Source organism: Branchiostoma belcheri, unplaced genomic scaffold (assembly GCF_001625305.1).
Source record: "Branchiostoma belcheri isolate BF01 breed outbred unplaced genomic scaffold, Haploidv18h27 scaffold13, whole genome shotgun sequence".
Classification (NCBI taxonomy): domain Eukaryota; kingdom Metazoa; phylum Chordata; class Leptocardii; order Amphioxiformes; family Branchiostomatidae; genus Branchiostoma; species Branchiostoma belcheri.
The window spans coordinates 4,140,859-4,164,419 of NW_017802713.1; the positions used below are offsets into that span (position 1 = coordinate 4,140,859).

The 23,561-nt window shown below is 40.6% G+C and overlaps 3 protein-coding genes across 3 annotated transcripts; 1 reads left to right on the forward strand and 2 right to left on the reverse strand.

The window, feature by feature from the left end:
* The first annotated feature begins 497 nt into the window (after positions 1–497).
* LOC109463808 (COP9 signalosome complex subunit 6-like) lies at positions 498–8,477 on the forward strand. Its single transcript, XM_019760675.1, has 9 exons — positions 498–563; positions 1,794–1,925; positions 2,966–3,097; positions 3,822–3,910; positions 5,043–5,105; positions 5,435–5,597; positions 6,382–6,474; positions 7,102–7,202; positions 7,673–8,477. The coding sequence occupies exons 1-9, from the start codon at positions 521–523 to the stop codon at positions 7,811–7,813; spliced, it is 957 nt and encodes a 318-aa protein (XP_019616234.1). The 5' UTR covers positions 498–520; the 3' UTR covers positions 7,814–8,477.
* A 3,073-nt stretch (positions 8,478–11,550) lies between these two features.
* On the reverse strand, positions 11,551–16,902 carry LOC109463840 (death-associated protein kinase 1-like). Its single transcript, XM_019760717.1, has 11 exons — positions 16,841–16,902; positions 16,625–16,723; positions 15,579–15,677; positions 15,314–15,400; positions 14,790–14,924; positions 14,313–14,555; positions 13,976–14,084; positions 13,612–13,775; positions 13,034–13,222; positions 12,104–12,899; positions 11,551–11,856 (listed from the first exon to the last, which is right to left on the reverse strand). The coding sequence occupies exons 4-11, from the start codon at positions 15,383–15,385 to the stop codon at positions 11,564–11,566; spliced, it is 2,001 nt and encodes a 666-aa protein (XP_019616276.1). The 5' UTR covers positions 15,386–15,400; positions 15,579–15,677; positions 16,625–16,723; positions 16,841–16,902; the 3' UTR covers positions 11,551–11,563.
* On the reverse strand, positions 15,430–19,677 carry LOC109463743 (ankyrin repeat domain-containing protein 2-like). The gene is made up of 7 exons (XM_019760590.1): positions 19,365–19,677; positions 17,716–18,183; positions 17,167–17,285; positions 16,841–16,939; positions 16,625–16,723; positions 15,579–15,677; positions 15,430–15,450 (listed from the first exon to the last, which is right to left on the reverse strand). Exons 1-7 carry the CDS (start codon positions 19,675–19,677, stop codon positions 15,430–15,432), a joined length of 1,218 nt encoding a protein of 405 aa, XP_019616149.1.
* Between the last annotated feature and the right edge of the window lie 3,884 nt (positions 19,678–23,561).

The following is a 23,561-nucleotide window of genomic DNA, read 5'->3' on the forward strand; positions in this document are numbered from 1 at the left end:
GTTACATATAAAATATATTTTGTTTTGCCACCCTGAATTTTTTCCCATTTTGGTTCTCCCTTTCCACTTTTTCTTGGTCCGCTCCTTTGAGCTTTGAACTTTCCCATTTAAGTTTTCCCAGTTAAAACTGATAATCACCCAATTTCTATCCTGCACTTTACTATCTCTTGTTCGTCTCTTGTAGTCGAGGATGACCAATGCCTTATTATGTATACTGTCACTAGAGTAGAGGTCATCATTTTGATTCGATGGCGATGGAATTACCTTTTTAGTCCAAATCGCTAGATGTCGTTGCTGCACTGACATGTCCTTAGCTTGTCATCCAAACGTATGAACGCGAAGAAAATTGACAAAACATACTTAGCTGCATAAAAAAATAATTTTAATTAAATTCAATAACTACTTATTTTATGTCATCACTAATATGTGTTTACTAAGTTATGTTATTTAGATGTGGCATATTTTTCCTGTCATCGTTGAATTTGTGAATTTAGCGTTTTCCTGCGGTTATATTTTCAAGATGGAGGTCGACGAGCAAGGTGCGACTGGGGGAGCCGAGGAAGGTAACGTAAAAACCTGCTTTATGTCCATAAAACAGGCTTAAAATGTACCAGTTTGGCTTACACTTGAAGTATTCGTTTCTCTTACATCACAAAAAAGCCAGTTTGTGTAACACTTGATCCGATCTTTCTTGTAAACGGAATAGAAACATGGGGAAGGGGGCGCAGTTTCGAACTTGTGTTATCTGAATTATGAATATGAATTATGATAGCGAGGGCATCTTCTTACTTGCAACCCTGGCCAAGACTAAAGACCAGTAAAGAGGGTAGCAAAAAGAAGAAATACATCGAGCTATTTGACAAATCTCACCTTGTTGTCATCTTTTTTTTAAAAGTCAAAAGCAAAAAATTACATTTCTTTCTTCTTTGCAAATTAACTGTAAGAAAGTAACTGCCTAGATGTGCAAGGGTGTTAAAAAGACACGATATTAAAAAGAGAACTATACATGGGCCAAACCTTTGTGTAAATAACTGCAAAGTCAGAGTTCTTTAAGCTGTTAAGTCAAAATAGATATTGTCTGAAAAGTGTGTACGACTTTGACACCTTCCGGGCAGGTTGAAGTGCAAAGTTGTTGAGAATGTGGCACCTTCGAAAGGCAACAACTGATGACCCTTTTTGTGTTAGAATATTTGGCTGGAATTAGTAGAATTTAGGGAGCCAAAAACCTGCCCTGAATTTGTGCACTGCAGTTGATCAACACTAGCGATTGCCACAAGGTCACGGCCAGCGAAAAGCGGGTGGCATTTGGTGTGCCAATTTATGATTCACATTTGTCGTCATATAATTTGCATACACGTATATGATGTATACTGTATACGTGATCAGAAACACTTATAATATCAAAAACAGTGTAAGAAACAGGAGTGCTCAGCGAGTAGAAACAGATAAAAACCCCTGGTCCCGGGCCGGGGTTCGAACCCACGACCAAACCAGGCATCAGTCCACACGCTGATGCTCTAACCACTCAGCTAAAAGGTCCATCGGCCGGGTCAGTTGGTAGTGCCTATAAACCTCCACTGTTACAACAGCTCTACATGTATGTTCAAGCAGGGAAGTTTAAATTAAATTTCTAGGATGATGAGGCGATAGCTTAAATACAATTTTGAAGCCAGATTTGAGATTCACATTATCACATGATAACTAAATCAAGGAAGACAATGGAGAATGTGTTAAGGCTGTACAGATTCTCTGATAAGTTTTTTTTTAATCTCCAATGTCCCATCCTTGCATAGGTACATCCAGGGGGGTGATGGCAGCCCCTGGAACAGCGGGAAGTGTAACAGTCCAGCTGCACCCCCTGGTGATCATGAACGTGTCAGAACACTGGACCCGCATCCGCGCTCAGGAGGGCAAGGCTGTACAAGGTAACGTGTTGTATACCATACTATTTATAGATCTTTCAGTTATTTGCAATTATACATTAGGCCACAACAAGTAAATTTTATGGATGACATCCTCTGCAGATTCCAAGTCTAATGCGAGAGGGTGAAAAAAAAACAAGGCGGGTCAAAAAAAACAAGGTTCCTTCAATTTAAAATTTGTACTCAATCAAATTGTGCAAATGGTTTTGGTTCAGTAGGAACATCACATATACACAGCCAGCATCACATATCACTGCATCAAAGTAAGAAACAAAATATTTAAAAAATTTAAAATTAAATCAGAGCCTTTTCTTGTCTCCTCTCTTCATAGTTATCTGCCATCCACCTTCCGGCATGGCAACAGACATCTTTGCCCATTTTTGGCATGTTGACCACTGTCAGAAGGCAACAATTTTTTTGGTCTCCAAAATCAGGCAAAAATTAATGCGCGCGTTGATGTCATCCATAAAAACTACTTGCTGTAGCCTAACCATTGGGTTACTATTAGGATTGTTTCATTGCAGTAAAAACCTCTTTTCTCCTCTCATACTGCAAAATTTAACTCCTAAAAAGAAAATAAATGAATTTACGTAACAATAAACAAACAATAAACAATAAACAAACAAACAATAAACAGAGTCTACATGTATGAATAGGTATTCCAATGCTACCAGGGTACAGAGAAAATCGTCTAGACCTTTCGTGTGGTTTGGGTAAATTTACTACTACTAGCATTTTCCCGCACTCGCGATGCAAGAATGATCTGCTCCTAGTAGTAGCAAAGTTACCCATGGAAATATTTTTTCGCCCTGTCCCTTCATATTTTTTCTGAAAAAATCTGAGAACCAACCAATTGAATTGGTGTTGCTTAAACATTAATTTCACCATATAAAGTTCATTTTCCCTGTTGTTCCTGGTGACAACAAAAAACAGGGCTTTCAGATGTTGTAATCGGTATTTTTCTCAAATGTACGCCGGCAAAGCACAACACTACTGCAAACATATTTAGAAAAGATTTTAGTCTGAAATGTTTTTCTGCCCAGTTCTGGGAGCCCTGCTGGGTAAGCAGTCAGGGAGGAACCTGGAGATCTGTAACTCCTTTGAACTGATGTTTGACACCATCGATGGAGACATCATCATCGACAGGGACTACTTTAGCACCAAGGAGGAACAATGTGAGTCATGTCTTACTGAACTGATACTGGAATTTTCCCCCTACAGAATTAGGGTTAAAGTTTTCCTCTTCTCCTTTGGCCCTCTTACATAGCTAGGATTTAAGTACGTCATTCATTATTGGGTTGTTCCAATGACTTTATGAAAACAGGAACTATTTTAGCACCAAGGAGGAACAATGTGAGTCATGGCCTTAGAACCGATCCTGGAATTTTCCTCCTACAGAACAACTTCAACAAGGATAAATTTTTCCTCTTACATAACTGGGACCAAAAATTAAAATAATTATGTCAGGGTAGAGAGTCTGATAGAATAAGCTATTCTAACAAGTTACAACTCAGAGAACTCATTTTAATCTTTGCTAATGCGTTACTGTTAGGATAGCTTCCCATTTGCAAATCCTAAATTTTAAGTCAGTTCATTGATCTTTAGTCTTTCAAGTGAATGTTTTTAAATTCAGATTTTGGTTGGGATATCTACTGGTACTGGTAGAGATCCTGATCTGAGTTTCTGTTGACAGATCGACTCTGATCAGGATCTCTACCTGGCAGTAGAATTGTTCCAGATTGGAGTCTCTTCCCTAACATATATATGATAACTGCAGAATTTTGTCCCCGATTACCTCCCTCACTCTTTTGTTACCTGAACGCAATAGATTTATTTGTTGATTTAAATGCAGCTACTTCTAAGTTTTGGTAACAAAATGACACAAGTATTCCTGTTCAGTTCGTCAGGTGTTTAAGGAGCTGGACTTCTTAGGCTGGTACACTACAGGAGGAGATCCTTCTGAGGCTGACAGGAAAGTACACAGACAGGTGAGTAGGAGTGTGAGTGTGTGTGAGTGTGAGAATGTGAGTGTGTGTGTGAGTGTGTGTGTGTGTGTGTGTGTGTGTGTGTGTGTGTGTGTGTGTGTATGTGAGTGAGTGAGTGAGTGAGTGAGTGAGTGAGTGAGTGAGTGAGTGAGTGAGTGAGTGAGTGAGTGAGTGAGTGAGTGAGTGAGTGAGTGAGTGAGTGAGTGAGTGAGTGAGTGAGTGAGTGAGTGAGTGAGTGTGACTTCCTGGGCTGGTACACTACAGGGGGAGACCCTTCTGAGGCTGACAGGAAAGTACACAGACAGGTGAGTAGGAGTGTGAGTGTGTGTGAGTCAGTGTGAGTATGTGAGTGTGTGTGTGAGTGTGTGTGTGTGTGTGTGTGTGTGTGTGTGTGTGTGCATGTGCATAAATGTGCATGTCTCTTTGTGTAAGTTTCTGTGTGATAGGAGGTACAAGTACAAAGTAAAATGTATTGAGTTTTTCCTGGGTATGAAGTACATGTACAAGTACTATTTTGTGGCTGTTTTTTGGAATGTCAGTTTATTTAGAAAGAGTCTAAGTTGACAGCATGTCAGACACAGGTAATGAGGTGAACTTGAAGCTCACAAAAGCCACAAACACTTCCAGTAAGTCTAAGTCTCTCATTTTCTGTTTAACATGTTAGAGGTGTGATCATTCTCAAACATCTCACTCTAGTACTAGTAGTAGTTGGAATTCATGTCACTGACAGCTAGACCAGGATTCAAACCACAGGCTTTGTTGAAACTGCTCATTATAAAAATCAGCATAGCCAGTTCCGGCAGATGACTTGCATAATATCATCATGTTTTATTTTTGCATTTCTGTACTTTTTCCTGAGCTGACATCACAGGGTGACATCAGCTCAGGAGAAGCACAGAAATGCAAAAATAAAACATACAGATGCAAAAAGAGATGCCTGAGGCGGGCGATTGGGAAGCTTGCCAGATCATCTCCAAAAATGTACTTTGGATGCCTGTAGAGACTCAATTTCTCAGTCAACATGATTGAAACAAACTTCAAGTGACTATATTGTATGTATACTTTTGTATAAAGCTTGTATGTTACAGACTTTTTTTGTGTCATTTGGTCTTTTAAACCCATTTGTATTCCCCAGGTTTGTGAGATAAATGAGAGCCCCATCCTACTGAAACTCAATCCCATGGCCCGACACACAGACGTAAGTTTTCACTCTTTATTTCTACTTTTGGGAATGTAAGTATTGTTTGTGGGTTTCTATGTACTAATAGATTTGGTTACATGGTGGGTGGGAGGTGATTTTGACAGTTTGATATATAGGGAGGTCACGCTTGAAGGTTACCAAGTCAGTGCTAGGGAGAGTGACTGGGTGGTATGTGGAGGAATTCAGTAAGGGGTGCAATACCCGATAATATTACATCATATACAATCCCCCTCCAATACATTGTACATAACAAACAATTTGTCTGTGAGTTTGAAGGTCAGAATAATACTAGTATATAATAATTTGTTGTCTAATCACTATTTCAGCTCCCAGTGAGTATATATGAGTCAGTGATTGACCTTGTGAAAGGCGAGGCGACCATGTTGTTTGTGGAGCTGCAGTACACGCTGGCTACGGAGGAGGCTGAGCGGATAGGGGTGGACCATGTCGCCAGGATGTCCAACGCCGACACATCTGATAGCTCCACAGGTAAAGGTGTATATACTGTAAATTCAGACACTTTTGCAGTTCCCTTGTTTTCACAGTTTTTGCAGTGACCACTCCATCACAAATTCATGACACTGCAAATACGTTGGATGTCTTCCAGGGGTTTTTCTAGAAAAATTTAGCTTGAAGGAGCAGATCACAAGCACGGCAAGGGAATGAAGGGACCAAGGGGGGTTTTTTAATGAGAATAACACAGATTCTAATGCTAGAATGTAGTGTTATGTTGTATTGTTTTTACATTTTTACTGGGAAAAGATCATTTTGAGAAATACTAAATGGTGTGTATAAGTAGCCACTAAGGATTCAATCTGAAAATTAATTTGGGGCACTGGCTGGTTACATGAGGGAGCAGTGCCCTTATTCCCCTGTTTAGAAAAACCCCTGTGTCTTCCTTGTATGACTTCTGTTCTATGGAAACCTGTTATTCATTATTGAGAATTTCTTGCTTATTTTGTACGTGCTGCAAGATCTTGTTTCTTTTACATCTTCCACTGGCTCTATAATTATAAGGCAATGGAGACCAAAATAGCAGGAATTCGAAGACAGGAAATGCGACAACCTTTTCTGGGACCTTAGACCTAGCTTCCTGTCAGTGTGGCCAACATACATGTGTACCTATGTAGCATGTTTAAACAACTACAGAAACTCAAGGAAACAGACAAAAACTCCAAACATGGAGGTAATAAATGAAATTAGATTTTTTTTTAGGTATGTAAACATTTTTAGGTAAATTAAACCTAAAATAAAGATTTTTCCACCCCCACAGTTGCTGAACACCTGGTTGCCCAGCACAGTGCCATCAAGATGTTACACTGTCGGGTCAAAATCATCCTGGAGTACATCAAGGATGTTCAAAGAGGTATTATATCATATTATATACATGTAGGTTCTCTGGACTTCACTTGTCCTTATCATAGTGGAGCAAATATCTATGTCTTTCTATCCAGTAGTGCTGATATTACACATGTAATCACAGTGCATAATTTCTTCAAGTGATTGTTTTCGTGTTAACCTTCATTAGGCCACAGCAAGTAAATTTTATGGATGACATCCTCCGCAGACTCCAAATCTAATGCGAGCATTAAAAAAAAAGCAGGCCAAAAAAAACAAGGTTCCTACATTTTAAAATTTTGACTCAATCATTGTACAAATGGTTTTTATTCAGTGGGAACATCACATATCACTGCATCAAAGTAAGCTAATATAAGAAACAAAACATTAATTCAGAGCCTTTTCTTAATATATCTTCTCTCTTCATAGTTATCTGCCATCCACCTTCAAGCAAAAATTAATGTCTGTGCTGATGTCATCCATTAAAATTACTTGCTGTGGCCTTAGATAAGGCTGACAACACTTGGGTGGGAGGAAATTTGACAGGCAGAATGAACAGGTCATAATGTCAGACACAGGAAATGGGATGAACTTGAAGGTCACAAGAACCGAAAATATCTGTTAGACTAAGTCCAAAATCTCTGATTTGTTCTAGGGGCGGTACCAAGGAACCATGAGATCATGCGTGAGGCCTACAGTCTGTGCCACCGACTACCTGTACTGGACACACCTAACTTCACTGGAGACTTCTATAATGTAAGGAGTAACTCTTTCCTGGGTTTTCATACAGGGGGAAAATTGGACCTACGTGTAGGATAGAAATATAGAAAAATAAAGGCACGGTAAGAACGAAACGTGAGGTAGAGAATGCATGGATGTTGTCGCACGGAAAACTCTTTATTTGATTATTTTGACACATCAGCAGAATGTACTGCATGTGTGCAAAACTCATGAATTATGAATTTTGCACACATGCAGTACACTTTGGCAGAATGTCTTGTTTAAGGTTGTATTTATATATGTATTTTAGGACAAAATTATGTCTATAAGTTTTCAAATGTTCTGTGAGAAAAAAATATTGTCTGCAACAGGCAACATTCTGATTCGATGTTGACCAAACATCCAATGAAAACCGTGAAAAATTAAAGGCAGAGTACAGTATGTTCTGCTTACTATAGATCATTTACACTACAGTAACTGTATCTTTTCCACATGTCTTGTTGCAGCAATGTAATGACGTGAGCCTGATGGCTTACCTGGGGGCCATCACTAAAGGCTGCAACACCATCAACCAGTTTATCAACAAGTTCAGCCTGCTGTACGACCGACCAGGCATGGGCCGGCGCATGAGGGGGCTGTTCTTCTGATGGGATCTATGACGGGGGTCAGAAGATAGAGGGGGGAAGGTGTCCTTCTGATGTGTTTGACAACTGGGGGGTCAGAAGAGGGGGTGTTGTTCTCTGGAACTGGAAATACTGCGTATTGGGCCGAGTTGACCAGATTTTCGATGGTGTGAGTCGTCCTGATTCTGATTGCTACATACTTTATGTGACCAGGCCTTTAGTGAGGTAATTACATGACATTGTATATTGGAGTCTATCTACACATAACCTGCACCAGCCCTGTACTAGGTTCTCAGCTCTAAGTCAATACTGTTTAACAGGGAACATCACTTTGGCCGTAGTGACGTACATGTTGTGCTTTATCGTGGGCCCTATCCTGTGTTAAGAATCACAAAATTTCTTAAAATGGGCCAAGATACTCTTGTAACATTAATATGTTCTAAAGTAAACAGTTGCTATGGTGGTTCTAGTATCATTTTGAATCTGTTGTACCATTAGACTGTATCTGTAAAGCGGGTAATACTATACATTATAACCACTCCTCAGCATATCACACTAGAAACTAAAAGTTCTGTTCAATTACTGTCTTCTACTGTTACAAAGGAGACCCTGACTGTTTACGCTGTGGAAAAGAAAACACAACAAGAGACTCAGAGGGTGCAAAAGGAAAGTTAAGCTCATTAAATTGTTGTTGTCATGTCTGTGTGATGACTCATGGTTTATCACTACTGGGATGGAAGTATTGTTTTGGGTGGCACCAATTTAGGATTTAGGGGTGGGGATTGTACATGCATGTATACATGTATAATTTTATGTATTCTTGCGTATTGAGCATTGGAAGTAAATGGGCAGACATTGGGTTTTGTTTGGGCCCCGTCATGGAAAAAAACTTGTTACAAATGCTAAGGCATATACAAATTGACTAATATTAATGAATGAGCTATTTGAAACTTTTGAAGCTGTTGAGTAGATACATGTAGAGTTCAATGCAGCTGCATTATAGTTGCAGCTGCATTAAAGCAGTGTTGGCGGCACTGGAGGGGGGAAAGGGACAGCAGCCACTCCCAAAAATTATGTTGGGGTACATCATGCTGAAATTCTAGTGTAATAATTCCCTAGATGTAAGGAACAGCCTTCAAACAGTTCGATTTCTACCTGTAAATTAAACCGCTTGTAAATTTGCATTTTCCGCGTGGCATACTGCCATTTCAAATCTGTAAGATTTGCATGGCCATATTGAGAGGCAGAGATTTCTTTATTGCACAATGCTGCATAAAACAATCCTCATAACATCAACTATGCCTAGAACTGTCCAAACAAGGGCTTGATACAGACTAACAGAACATTGACTGTCCTTTGGCTTTCTTTGAAAGACATTAGTTGCTCATCTTTAAGAATTTAATACTGACAAAATAATGCACAATGCTACAAACATACTGTGCTTGCAATGCATTCATATTTTTTTTTATTCATTTATCAAAGAAATGTACATACAGCGAAAAACAGTGTGGCAAGCCCCCCTTAATACGAATATAATAATACACAGAATACATATTTGAGGTGTGACATTTTACGAAGAATGTTTGTCTCGAATATCATGAAAATAATGCATTACAGAAATAAGGTTTGTTATTCGATGATGTACTCTAACTTATAGATGTCATATTTTGCATAAAGTAAACAGTGATTCAGGTGTCTATTCTTTTCCAGCTTTTCAATTATACCATACAATATATCAGTTTTCGTTAGTGCAATATGTTCAGAAAAAGTGTTGAGCCACCATAAGTGAAAGTCATTCCAAAATTTAGTAACATAACAACAATCCACAAATAAGTGGCTTAGATCTTGTTTACTATCACAAAAAGGACATTTGTCCGTGTCTATAACTCTAATTTTCTTTAAATAGCAATTTGTCTTCAAAAGTCTAGGTATTATCTTATACTGAAAACACTGTAATTTAACATTCTTAGTACATATGAAAGGTAGTAAGTATACATGTTTTTAAGCTGTTTTCATGTTCAAAAGTTTTTAACAGTTCGTCTTGGCCCGTTGGGGGTTCAAATGTTTGTTTTAGATACATGTCATACAACTGCTTACAAGAAAAAGTATGTGAAGCGATGGTTTCTTCCACCGAGTTATCAAGCTGATCCTTCTTTACTATATCTTTCCAAACATTAGGAATAGCTGATTTCAGGCTAGAATATCTAAGCATATCCACAGGTGTAAAGGTTATTTCATATTTCTGAGCCAGCTCACCTAATGTTAGGAAGTTACCATCACTTGACATAACATCACATATTTTCAAAATACCAGCTTGGCACCACCGGCTGTGCAATACAGATTTCCCGCCTACTAATATATGTCTATTGTTCCAAATAATTTGTTTACTTATGTCGTCTTTAGATTTGGGAACTGATTGCACAATCGACTGCCAAGCCTGCAGTACTTGACAGTAGAACATCGGTAAATTAGACAGTTCTAAACATGATATATCAAAGTTACATTTAAATAATAGTTTCCCACCCCACTTACTAAACATATATGCACAACTTTCACTTTTCTCAAGTTTCTTAATCCATGTCGCCTTAAGGGCTTTACATTTAATAGAAAAATCCACCATCGCTAGACCACCTTGAACTTTCTTCCCTATCACCGTCTTCATTTTCACCTTTGGCTTTTTTTCATCCCAAATAAATTAAAAAATATAACCATTTACTTTCTCAGGAAAGCCAGCGGGAACCGGCAAAACCGTTCAATTATAAATAAGTTTAGAGATACCAAGTGTTTTAACCAGAACAATTATATGCATGCATATACTGGTAACTAAAATAAGTTCAATTGATTTTCATATATCAAAGAGGGACATGCATGCCACTATAACGTTTATACTGGATTCAACTACTTGCTAAGGAAAAAGTGGAAGGCTAGATTACAGCATACTTTCATACATGGCCATTGTATACACTGTTTTAACAAGCCTGCTTAGTCAGATGAACTACATGTTCTAGTATCTGTGACTTACAGATCTGATTATGGAACGAATGCAAAAGTTTATGTTAATGTCTCTTACACTAAAGCTTTCTAACTGTAGATTCTACAGAATATTAGTTTTATACACATTGCATCAGAATTGTCTGAGATACCTACCTCAAGTTCATGACCTGTGGCTATGGTACACGTAACATGGCACTGTAGCCATTTCAAACTTTAGACAGACCTGGGTGGCATCCTACTACAAATTCTCATTTCTAATGACGTATTTTTATGCACTGTAATGAACTAAATGATACATTGGATGATTATTTTAAAACATGATATTTTGATGTAGAGGAAACAGAAACAAAACATTTCAATGAACGGAAAGAAGCTTCCTTCAAGTTACTAAAATGGCAATGTATAGTTATGAAGAAATTAAGAAGAAATAAAAATGGGGTTTCTATCTCTACACCACAAATTTATGAGATATGTAGTACCAAAACCAAATTGAAAAATCTTCACAGAAGAAGCCAAAAATCTGTTTTGCATAAATTTTTACTCAAAGCTGATGATTTAGCCTTGCTGCTAACTGAACGTTAGCTATTTAAAACTATGAAATTCAATGTGCTGATGAAAGGCATCCAATGCAATTACAGGGTCTGCGTGGCAAAACTTTATTTTTAAAATTAATACATTTTGAACATATTCCAGTCTATAATCAACAATTTGAAATTGACACTTTTAGCCAAAATATGATACATAACAGTTATTTTCCGGATTGCTCTAACTTGCTGCAGCCTATTTCCTAATATGCATTGCTTCCTCCTCTAGTAAGAGGCTGGCAGCAAACTGGTCAACATTTTTCAAAGCCTTGTGAAACCCGATGCACGCCTGTTCACCTTTGGCCTCTAGGATGTCCAGCAGCTCGCCCGCTGCATCCTGGGGACTCCTGGCAGTCCTGGTAGCCCGGATGCGGTCGTTCTCTTCCGGGCTGATGACGTCCTCGGCCCGAAGATGGTCCAGGATGGGGCTGATGCGACGCAGGGTCTCCACCAGCTGGGGACGCTTCCGGGCCACTCTTCCCAGCATGCCTGTGGTGTTACAAAGGACAAGCTTTTAGTAAAAGTCATTCCTCACCCTTTCTTGAAATATTAGAGAATATAGCAAGTGACCATTGCAAATAGGAGGAAGGTTTTACAGATGATGTTATGAACATCAGTTTTAAAGCGTACATGGAATGGGTTTTAGGCATATACCAATATGATCATATATCTCGTCCTAGGAAATATTAGACAATCGCACATTAAAACCCAGTGTTGGATGTTGATACAATATTACCTTTCAGGTTTCCGAGGTGCAACAGGAGGTCCTTGACCTTTTCCGGGACTTTCCTCTGAGGATGGACGACGTCCCTGCCCGCCCCCGCCGTCTCCTCCACCTCTTCCCTGCTGTAGGCGTGAGGCTGCGGACTGTGTTCCCGGAGGTCCAGGGCGCTGAGCACCATGTCTTGTGACCTGGCTCCTGGGCTGGTCTCATGCAGGAGTTTGTACGCCATGTCTGTCAGGAGGTCCATGATGGAGTTGCAGTCCTCCCTGTCGCCATCGTTGCTCCTGACGAAGATGTTGAGCTTCCTCCTGTCTTGTGAGATCTGCAGCAGCGCTTCGGCCTTCCCGTCGGTACATTTGGCGCTGTTCTTCCACAGCAGAGGTTGGCTGAGCTTGTCTGGATGTGCCTGCAGCAGCAGCGTCTGTAGCCGGGGGAACAGGTCGCACGAGAAGCTGTCGATCTCCGTGCGGCAGCGGATCTGCATCCCGAAGTAGACAGCCTTGCCGGACACAGGAGACCACGCCCTCTCGTCTATCTCCTGTTTCAGCAGGCTGGGGAGGATGAAGGTGTGACCGTCGAACGTGTGGCAGAGCTGGAAGTCCTGCAGCAGCCTGATGAGCAGAGGGATGTCGGCAACAGTGCCGAAGACCCGCTGGAGTTCCTCATAGGTGACGTGATCTTGGGCAGTTCGCTTGATGTTGTCGATGGGGAAGTTGTCAGGAGCCAGGAGAATGCCAAAGACTGACGTGTACAACCACTGGGGGGACAAAACTACCACAGCAGTGGCATCGCGGCGAAGGTAGATAATCTAAGTTTTGAAAAAGAAGAAAAGTACATTGGAATTTAATTTAACGCATTTTTGTTCACTATTTGTTCACAGGTTCCTAAATATATGTCTGAAATCTTTTTATCATACATAAGTAATAGCGTTTGAAGATTTACCTCTCCAATATCATGCAGGTATGATGACGCGAGCTGCACAGTTCTCTCTGCTAGGCTGACGGAAATGTCCCGTTGAACAACTGCCAGGTACTCCTCCCACTGCAGTACCGGGAACGTCTGTCTCTCCTCCCTCCAGCATGCCAGGTTGGACATCAGCTGCACACAGACCTTTGGAACAGCCTGTCGGTCCTGCATGTTTTTGTGAAGTAGGAAAGAATACAGATCTACAAAATTTATGGAAAGTAACGCAAGTGACCTCGATCCAGTTTTAGCTCACTCCCCCACTGGTTGTAACAGAGAAGACAAATGCTATGTACAGTATTTACAGGTTCATGATGGGGAAATTCCCCTTGCTCTTTTTGACAAGCGCAATAAACAGTGGATCACAAGTTAACGTCCCGTCCTAAGGACCGCGAACCCTTTCCAATTGGTGACAGTTAGGATTCGAACTCCCAACCTCTTAGTCCAGAGGTAGGGTCGCTAACCACTGGACTAGCTACGCACACGCAGATATCTAAGTACATGGTGGTCCTCTCATTTCCATGTCAGCGAATGTTCGTGCTCTTTAAGTTGTTTACCTGCAGAATTTCTTCCTTGATAGCAGCAAGCACGTGTCGCAGTCGTCTGATGTCAGCTGACTCCGCTTTCAGGCAGTTCATCAGGAACACCTCCGGTGACACCACCAGTGCCCCCTCGAACAGTTTCCTGTAGTGTTCAACCATGGCTTCGGCGCGGCGGAGACCTGAACGTTTGGGCATAAAAAGGGAACATGCCGGTTATGTTGCATCAAGGTTGCAGAAGACGCAGAGCAATGAAAATGCCCATTCATCCTGCAGACGCTTTCAAGGTCGGCTGTAGTGCAGGTAACTTGTATCAGAGTGGCCATGAACATAACACGTATCTTTTGGTGGTCGTAACGTTACGATGAAGCTGATGCGTTACCTGCTATCTTATCTTGTAGCTTGTCAGCATGACTGGCGATCAAGACGATCCGGGGCATGTTGGTGGGATCTGGGTTACTGTGGTTGATGAAACTTAGCCAACCATGGACCTAGAAAAATATGTAATGTTTAGAGTTAATATATACTTGCTACATATCTTCGCCGTCACTTGCATCATACTTGGTTCCAGTATGAGGCAGTGGAGCTTGACAATATGAACATAGAATGGGTGAAGGATTTTAGGATTTTGAATAAAATGTTTTGCATCTTAAGGTATAGACCATCATGTTAATGAGTTATATGAAAACAGCAAGAAAATTGACAAAAAGTCTGCATGCCTGACGTTCCTGTTCCTGCTCCCCATCTGTGATTTTATAGACGACCGGGAAGATGGCGTTTGTTGTACGGAGCAGCATGGCGTGTGTGACGTAGAACTGCGCCTGTCCTGCGAAGTCATGCAGACTCAGTCTCCCGATCCCCTTCACGTATTTACTTGACACGTGCACTCCTGGGGTGGGGTTGAAGTCTTCCTTTCTGACCTTCGTCCGAATGTTCCATAAAACAGCCAGGAAGAAGCCAGTCTGGAAGAAGCATTAAACCATTATTTTTTCCTCAGTGTATCTTTGAAAATTATAAAGTTCTAGAACAGGTCTGAAAAAAAACGTAATAAACTGTTGATACACAATTATTATTATAGTGCTGTTCATTGAAACATTTGGCATTAGAATTGGATGTTTAAAACTATTAGCAGTTAACGTGAAGTGTGTTTAGTACCATACTTTCTATAAACTAGTAATGTCCTTGACTATACCTACCTTTTTTAGAATGGCCCCTAAGGATGTTTTTCCGACCTGCCCATCTCCAGAAAGAATCAGCTTGACTGTTGTTTCTTCTTCAGAACCCAGAGAGGAGACCATCTCGCCGTACTCTGCCTGCTTCCGTGTTTCTGTCTGCACATGTGAGTTAATCATACAATGTAAAAAAAGTAATAAGTTTCACATTCTATTAGAAAATTCCTTATTATAGTCCATATCATACATTCTTTTTTTGTCAATTTTTTAAAAATCTAGATGCAAAAAATAATAGAAGCAGATTTTGACTGACAATTTGTTTTTTTCTTGGGTTAGAATACAGTAGCTACTTCTGACACCGTACCCTCCAGAAATGTGGCGTTAGTCAAGGGTATCGCTAAGACATCTGTATCGAAACGAGTTCCATACCCTGGCTACCAATTCCCAACAATATTAATGCTTGAGGCACTGTATCCGTGTTGTCATAAGACAAACAAATGTTTTCCACCATTGAGCAGTCATTTACGCCTAGTACATAGATAACTTACTTCTACCAATAATATTGTACTTCGGTCCAGTGGCCTTGCCATTGAAGAAGATGTTACAGTAGCAATGTCCATCGGACGATCGTCATCCTGAAGTAAAAAAAAACAGCTAAAAGAGGTTAAACGCAGCACACTTGCGCCTAGATTGCAGAAAAGATTAAATTCTTTTGTATGGTATTGTATACTTTGTGACTAAAACTTCTACTTACTCCCCTTTCTTTTTTTTGAATATGTTATTTAGTCTGTTTATCATATTTGACGTTCTTACCTTGTTAGTCCTCAGAAGATCAGCTCGGTTCCTGATAAGCAGCTCCGCAACCTTGTCATGACCCCCGCTACACGCTACATGCAGACCTGTGTCTCCGGTCTGTAACAAAACAGTTAAAGCAAACGTTATAAAGATCAAAAAGCTGTAAAAGTAAGTGTTGTAGTTACCTCCATGAAAAATGGTGTTTTTGGCGTGTCTGTCTGTATGTATGTCTGTGTGTGTGTGTGTGTGTCTGTCTGTCTGTGTGTGTGTCTGTGTGTGTTTCGCAACTTTGTAGTCAGCATAACTTCAAAACGCTTTTATGGATTGTGATGATATTTGGTATGATGGTAAGTCTTGGAAAGACAAAGGTCAAGGTCAAGTATGGGCCTCCTGGTGGATGACCTTGGTACTGCAGCAGAACTTCCGGTTTTTGTATCTTTTGTCCTGAACAAGCTAGGGTCTTGACTTTTTGGTGACAGATAGCTTATCCTGTCAGGAATAAGGTTGGTCCCCCTAGCAGCTTGTTCTGGAACTGCAGGTTAGTTTCTGGTAAAAACTTTCAAAGCCAATAAGTCCAGATAGGAACAACATATTTTCATAATTTTTGGTGTGTAGGTAGCTGAGAGAGAGATGTACATAATTAAATGCAAACTATGCAAATGAGGACTTTATGAGGGAATTCTATAATTACAGTGTTTTACATTATACTACTTTCATACATGTAATGTAATAAATAATGTAACCTATGGCAGGCGGAACATCAACAGATACTAAATATGCAAATGATGACCTAATTTGCATAATTAATGCGAAAATTCTATGATTTCTTAAAAAAAAATGGCGAATGATGGGAATGTCATACTTGGGACATCTGTAAGTTAATCAAAAGTTAACATACATCACGATGCATACATCATGTTAATGCAGAGGTCATTTGCATAATTAAAGAAGAAATTTACATTTACATATTAAGCCCATATTTCATGGAGGTATGAAGTCTCGGAATTCTTGTTGGGCGTTGTATCTGTACAAATACAAATGTTCAAAGTTGTTCTTTTTCTTACCTTGTTGGCTACATTGAGATCAGCCTGATTCTTAATGAGCAGCTCCACAACTTTGACATGACCCTCTCTACACGCTACATGCAGACCTGTGTCTCCGTCCTGTAACACAACAGTTAAAGCAAACGTTATAAAGAACAAAAAGCTGTAAAAGTAAGTGTTGTAGTTGGGCGTTGTATCTGTACAAATACAAATGTTCAAAGTTGTTCTTTTTCGTACCTTGTTGGCTACATTGAGATCAGCCTGATTCTTAATGAGCAGCTCCACAACTTTGACATGACCCTCTCTACACGCTACATGCAGACCTGTGTCTCCGTCCTGTAACACAACAGTTAAAGCAAACGTTACAAAGATCTAAGATACGGGTGTGTGAAGTCACATGTTACTACTTTACAGACCCAACAGTCAAAGGAAAGGTCACTGTAAAGAAGACACGGCTGAATGAAGTTGATCAAAAACACCGTGCAGTTTCACAACAAGATGCTAGTGGGACCAAAAATATACCACTTTTTCTTGACATGAAAATCTCTCCAAGCCCAACTTACCGTGGTGATGGACTTTATGTTGACGTCCACCCCTTTCTCCAGACTCCTCCTCACAGTCTCTACATCTCCATCCCTTGCAGCCCGCAGGAACTCATCCTTGTCCTTGGCCTTATGTCTTACTGCAGGTCATATTTTATAGAAAGGAGTTATGAAAGAGACTTAAAACTACATTGTATCAATTATCATTATAGCAAGCAGGTGACGTTGACGAATCAGAAGCTTTGTTTCATATTGGTTATGACGCCATAATGTCACAGTTAGCATGATACAATAATTGAAAAACCATCCCAATCAGTCTTTACTTCATTGTTAAAGAATATTGATAAAGACCATTATGAGAGTAAACCATTATGCAAGGGGAGCAGACTTTTTTGCATGTTTACTTGACTGTTGAATAGATGTTTACAGTCTTGCCATCAACTAATGCATTTTTTGTGCATTTTTATGCATTAGTTGATGGCAAGACTGTAAACTGAGGATGTCATTCTTAAAATTTATTTGTTGTGGCCTAGGTTTACTTTTAGAAAATTGAATACAGTTTCATCTTACTTCCTCTGTACTCTGGCTCAGACTGTCTCCTCTCCATCCCAGCATATGTCCTTTGACGCTCACTCTCCATTCTCTGGCTGGCAGGGGGCATGAGCAGTTCCTCTATTCTAGCTGCCATTTTTTCGTTAATGTCCTGTAACTGATTGATTTCTTGTTTTTGTTCAGGGAGAATTTGTTGGAAACCCTCGTTCTCTAGTGTTAACCTTGTCACTTCCCTCTTCAGGTTGCTCACCTGTTCCTGCATCATCTGCCTGGTCTCTTGCTGAGATTTTTCCTTACCTGTCCGTAGGGCTGTCTGTACTTGCCTGACTGTGAGTTTTAGCGAGTCATAATCGGTCTCATCTTTACAGGACTGGTCCTGTCCACTGACCACAGCCAGGTCTAGACCTCTCAGGCTGGGATGGTCCACCTGTCTGCTAGGGGATGGGAGGGCCAGCAGGTTGTCAACAGAAGTGGTACGGTCCAGTCCTGCGCTCATCAGGAAAAATACAGCAATGAAAGAGCATTTAGCATACATTGTGGAATGGAGGGCCCTCAAACGGACAAAATTGGGAAAATATCTTACCATCTGTGCCACAGCTGACTGATGATGATGTCATCATTAAATTTAAGGCAGGAGCAGATCTATATCTAGAGTTAGTCCCATTGAAGGCTTGTTTCCTTGTTTTCAAATTAAAAGCATTAGGTATCTATTTATTTTACTTTATTGACTCATCAACACATGAACAGTCAATATTCTGATCATGTCTCTCATGCAGTATCTTATTGCCTTCGTCAAAATGGTATAAATTAAATCAGTCTGCTTTAGTGTGTGAGACAGTGGATTAAGCAGCATAACTGTTGAAGGCATGGTTCGACCGGTTTCCACTGGTAAACAAAATAAGTTATGTTTGGTGATTTTAACCATTCACTTAACTTCCAAATATTGCAAGTGAGAAGTTACCACTATGATATTATAGCATTTTCTCATTAATTATGCAAATACGTTATTCACTTACATATTCTATATCTACCGCTATCCTATCATTCTCAGTTACATAAGCCACAAGCAAGTTTAAATACTCTTATCATGGAATGAAGTAGATTTGCAGAATTTCCTCATTAATTATGCATTTTAGATCCTGATTTGCATGACATTTAATTATGCCAATCATCACTTAGGCTACATACATTTACATGCCAAAAATCATGAAGATCCCTTAACCAGTTCTTTAGTTATCCCCTCTGAAAGATTTCAAATGCCCCTGCTGTTCCAGAACAATCTGTTTATAACTTCCCAAACTCATGTCGACGTCACTTCTTGCCAAGCATGCTATCTACCATCCAAAATGTGACCCTAGCATACGTATGCAGATCACGAGATATCAAAACCGAAAGTTCTTCTGCCACTATGGTACCATGACAAGCCCGCCAGGGGTCCCAAAGTCTAATAATTTTGAGGTCTCATCGATACCTACCTACCTACCAAGTATCAAGACGATCCATATTAAGTCTTCACGAGTTATCGTGTTGACAGACACACGCACATGATACTATCGAAAACATATTAACCTTCTTGGCGAGGGTAATAAACAATACAATGTAATTTAAAGCTTTCAGTGAGCTTTGTAGATAAAACTTATTGTTAAACTGTAAGTTGTATTTCTCACCTTGCCCCAGTCTGTTTCGAACTTGCATATAGTCTTCATGCTTCACCTGGAGCCTCACGATCAGCTGGGCGCCCTTGACCTTGTCCTGTAGGTCGTCTGAGATGAGGATGTGTGAGAGTTGTTGAGACAGGGTTCCCTCCCCCACCCTGTAGTGGTTGTGGTAGAACCTGTCCACATCAGTCTGGCGCAGGAACGTCAGGAGGAGGATGAACGATCCTGTCACAGCTTCTATCAAGAAAGCCTTGTGCAAGCGGAAAAGTTTACAAGTTTTCTTCCATAGTTCGGGATCCTTTAGCACATCTGCAGTAAACATTGTTCGCTCCAATTCCAAGATCCGTTTCATGACATCAATGCCACCATGCTGCACCCCAGCAAGAGGTTGTTGCATCCCAACATGTGGCTGTAGCACTCCAACATGTGGTTGTAGCACCCCCACTGTTAGTTGTTGCATTGCAGTAAGTGGTCGTTGCAACCAAACAGGTGGTTGTTGCACCCCAGCAGGTAGTTGCTGTACCCCAGCAGGTGGTTGTTGCGCCCTAGCAGGTAGTTGTTGCACCCCAACAAGAGATTGGTACACCTCAGCAGGTAGTTGTTGCACCCCAGGAGGTGGTTGTTGTACCCAAGTAGGTGATTGTTGTACCCCAACAAGAGATTGGTGCACCCCAGTAGGTGGTTGTTGCACCCAAACAGGTGGTTGTTGTATCCCAGCAGGTAGTTGTTGCACCCAAACAGGTGGTTGTTGCACCCCAGCAGGTGATTTTTGTACCCGGGCAGGTGGTAGTTGTACCCCAACAAGAGATTGGTGCACCCAAGCAGGTGGTTTTTGCACACCATCAGGAGATTGGTGCACCCCAGCAGGTGGTTGTTGCACCCCATCAGGTTGCTGTTGCACCCCATCAGGTGGTCGTTGTACCACAGCAGGTGGTTGTTGTACCGCAGCAGGTGGTTGTTGCACCCCAGCAGGTGGTTGTTGCACACCAGCAGGTGATTGTTGCGCCGCGGCAGGTAGTTGTTGCACCCCAACATGAGATTGGTGCACCTCAGCAGGTAGTTGTTGAGCAGCGGCAGATGGTTGTTGCACCCCAGCAGGTGGTTGTTGCACCCCAACAGGAGATTGGTGCACCTCAGTAGGTTGCTGTTGCACCCCATCTGGTGGTCGTTGTACCCCAACCGGTGGTTGTTGTACAGCAGCAGGTGGTTGTTGCACCCCAACAGGTGGTTGTTGCACCCCAACAGGAGAGTGGTTCACCTCAGCAGGTAGTTGTTGCTCTGCAGCAAGTGGTTGTTGCACCCCCACAGGAGATTGGTGTACCTCAGCAGGTAGTTGCTGTACCATAGCAGGTAATTGTTGCACCCCATCAGGTGATTGTTGCACCCCAACAGATGGTTGTTGTACCGCAGTAGGTGGTTGTTGTACCCCAGCAGGTTGTTGTTGCATCCCAGCAAGTGGTTGTACCTCGGCAGGTGGTTGTTGCACCCCAGCAGGTGGTTGTTGCACCCAAACAGGTGGTTGTTGTATCCCAGCAGGTGGTTGTTGTATCCCAGCAGGTGGTTGTTGCACCCAAGCAGGTGGTTGTTGTACCCAAGCAGGTGGTTGTTGTACCCCAGTAGGTGGTTGTTGCACCCCCACAGCTGGTTGTTGTACCCCAACAGGTGGTTGCTGCACGCCAGCAGGTGATATTTGCACCCCACCATGTGGCTGTAGCACCCCCACCACTGTTTGTTGCACTGCAGCAAGTGGTTGTTGCATCCAAGCAGGTGGTTGTTGCATGCCTGTATGTGGCTGTTGCATCAACATCTGGCCAAGGTAGAGGTTCACATGAAGGCATGGAACTGGACAAAGAAGAGTTACATTGGACATCTATCACATCATAAATGGAAGCTATGTAAGTCTACGGCTACAATAATTTTATCATCACTCAAAATCAAGTTTAGCGGATTTATGATTTGGAAATTAAGAATACATTTTTTCAATCTGGAAAGAATACATCATACAAACTTTTACAGTAATCTTATTTAACACATTGTGCAATTGTTTTAAAACTTAAAAAATTAATTGTTGACGTGTATGGTTTGAGTGGATCTTTCTGACAGTTTTAATTACTCAGGTGTAATATAACAAGATGGCACTGTGTGTCTAACAAGGTCACTAACGTCTGGTTGAAGAATACACATACAGGCAGCTGTCATAATACGACTCACCAGAATTCTCCAATAAAGTAATAAAGTTGTAATAATCTAATGTCTAAGAGGTTTATAAAATGCCATTCTACTTCAGCACTCTTTAGACATTTGACTGATTGAAATTATTTGGACAGCACCCCCCCCACACACACACACACCAATTTTGCAAAATTGCAACAGGTTCAAAATATTACATTATATTATGCCATACCAGGTCCTGTAAATAGAGAAGACTGTGTTTCCTGTAGCATTCCCTCTGTGACAGTTGTTTCTGCACTGCCTGGTCTTGCCTGGAGGTGTTCTCTTGTCCAGCAAGTTTCATTAACAACTTCTCGTGGGTGCACAGGATTAAAAAAATAAAAATATTTGTTTGATACTAAGTATTGTACATGCAACGTCAAACATCATTTCAATCAAATGCAGTCTCCAAATTTCCTCAAGTGTAATGGTTATCAGGTTGCGATACTTTTCAAGTGAAGCTTCAAGGCTAATCTGCATAATTAATGAGAAACATTTTTAAATAAGCTTCATTTTATAATACATATATGTTTTACTCAATTATGTGAATATTTTAAGATTGTTCTCAACATATTGGAAAATAAAACGTTTTCTTCGTCCAGCGTTTCCAATTCCGTTGTAACATTAGTAAGCAAAAAAAAGCATGACTTGCGATATTAAAGCAGCTTACGACATCAAATTCAATTTTGGAGTGACTAAAAACAAAAAAAGTTTACTTAATGACCCACACAATGTTTTTCTTTATTTTACTCATTTTTAATACATTGGTTGAGGTGCCTGCCTGTGCAATAGGTCTGGTGTTCTATTCACTGTCTCAAACAATTCCTACAAAATTACCTTGAGACTTCCTCCTCACTTTTCCTTTGGGGCTGCTACTAGTTGATTCCTTAGGACGGCAACGCCGCTTTGCATTTAATATTTTCCTTTCTTTTACGTCTGTAACAAAAGGTACAAATATAGATGTCATCACTATCGTCATACTAAAATTCAAACCATCACTTAAAGTATTACACTGTACAACATTTTGAGGCAGAAAGAATTTACTTTCAGTCTAAAATAATCTTAAAACTTTCTTCTGATCATAACAGAAATGCCCATACCTGGATATTCCTTCTTCAGATTGTCCACAACAAGTTGTAGACCTGATTTAGCCAGAGCCTTCATCAGCACCTGTATGGTGGCCATGTTTCCATTCCGCTTGTGCCATTGCTGCAGTAGTTCCCTACAGCGTTCCTTGTCGGACCGATGTTGGGTGTCAATGTTGTTGGTGTCTGGAGCTTTAAACCCAAGATGATCAGCCAGGTCCTTCCAGTCTGTGCTTACTTGGTTCTTAATGAAGGTGAAATACTTCTCAACTCCTGCCCATGAACATGTCAAATAAAATATGGTTACCGTCATATAGTAGTAGTAGTCGAGCAGAAGATCTTTGACTGACACAGTCATTACATATTTGGAGAGGCAATCACTAGTTTAAGGTTACACAAATTGAGTCCCATGTCTCAGGCAACTCCAAGTAAATTTGTGGTAACTTAGTTCCAATAATTATATGCACCACTTCATACATGTATAATAATAAGGCCTAGGAAAAAATGTTGTGTTGACGGACCCTATGAAAAAAAAAAACGACCCTAGACTTCTTTTAAGCCGAGCCCTGCAGAATGCTGTCTACTGGTACACTGGACCGGTTTCAGACTTGTAACGTTTCGGTTCAAGTAATATTAATAAAAACAAGTACTTTTAAAAAAAGCTGACATTTCAGCTGACGAAGGTTTTACTGCCGTTATTGAGGTAGAAGTTGTTGAAATGATATTACCCAAGTTGATGAAATTGGTACGAGACCACTTAAAGAAAAAAACACATCTGATAAAAAAAAGCAAAACAGCGGATGTTAAAAAGAAAATTTAAAAAAATCATACGTCGGGACTTGAACAATTAGTTTTTGAGTGTTAAAAGCAAAACAGCGACTGCTAAAAAGAAAATTAAAAAAGCTCCTCT

What these genes read in the sequence shown, in the direction of transcription:
- LOC109463808 (XM_019760675.1), top strand. Translation starts at nt 521, where the DNA reads ATGGAGGTCGACGAGCAAGGTGCGACTGGGGGAGCCGAGGAAG. An exon ending in ACAGGAAAGTACACAGACAG is followed by an intron (nt 3,911 to 5,042) that starts GTGAGTAGGAGT and finishes TGTATTCCCCAG; the next exon opens with GTTTGTGAGATAAATGAGAG. An exon ending in CCATGGCCCGACACACAGAC is followed by an intron (nt 5,106 to 5,434) that starts GTAAGTTTTCAC and finishes TCACTATTTCAG; the next exon opens with CTCCCAGTGAGTATATATGA.
- LOC109463840 (XM_019760717.1), bottom strand. Translation starts at nt 15,385, where the DNA reads ATGGACATTGCTACTGTAACATCTTCTTCAATGGCAAGGCCACTGGAC. An exon ending in GTACAATATTATTGGTAGAA is followed by an intron (nt 14,925 to 15,313) that starts GTAAGTTATCTA and finishes TCACATGTGCAG; the next exon opens with ACAGAAACACGGAAGCAGGC. An exon ending in GCTACAAGATAAGATAGCAG is followed by an intron (nt 13,776 to 13,975) that starts GTAACGCATCAG and finishes CCAAACGTTCAG; the next exon opens with GTCTCCGCCGCGCCGAAGCC.
- LOC109463743 (XM_019760590.1), bottom strand. Translation starts at nt 19,677, where the DNA reads ATGTTTACTGCAGATGTGCTAAAGGATCCCGAACTATGGAAGAAAACT. An exon ending in ACATAAAGTCCATCACCACG is followed by an intron (nt 16,940 to 17,166) that starts GTAAGTTGGGCT and finishes GTTGTGTTACAG; the next exon opens with GACGGAGACACAGGTCTGCA. An exon ending in ATCTCAATGTAGCCAACAAG is followed by an intron (nt 15,678 to 16,624) that starts GTAAGAAAAAGA and finishes GTTTTGTTACAG; the next exon opens with ACCGGAGACACAGGTCTGCA.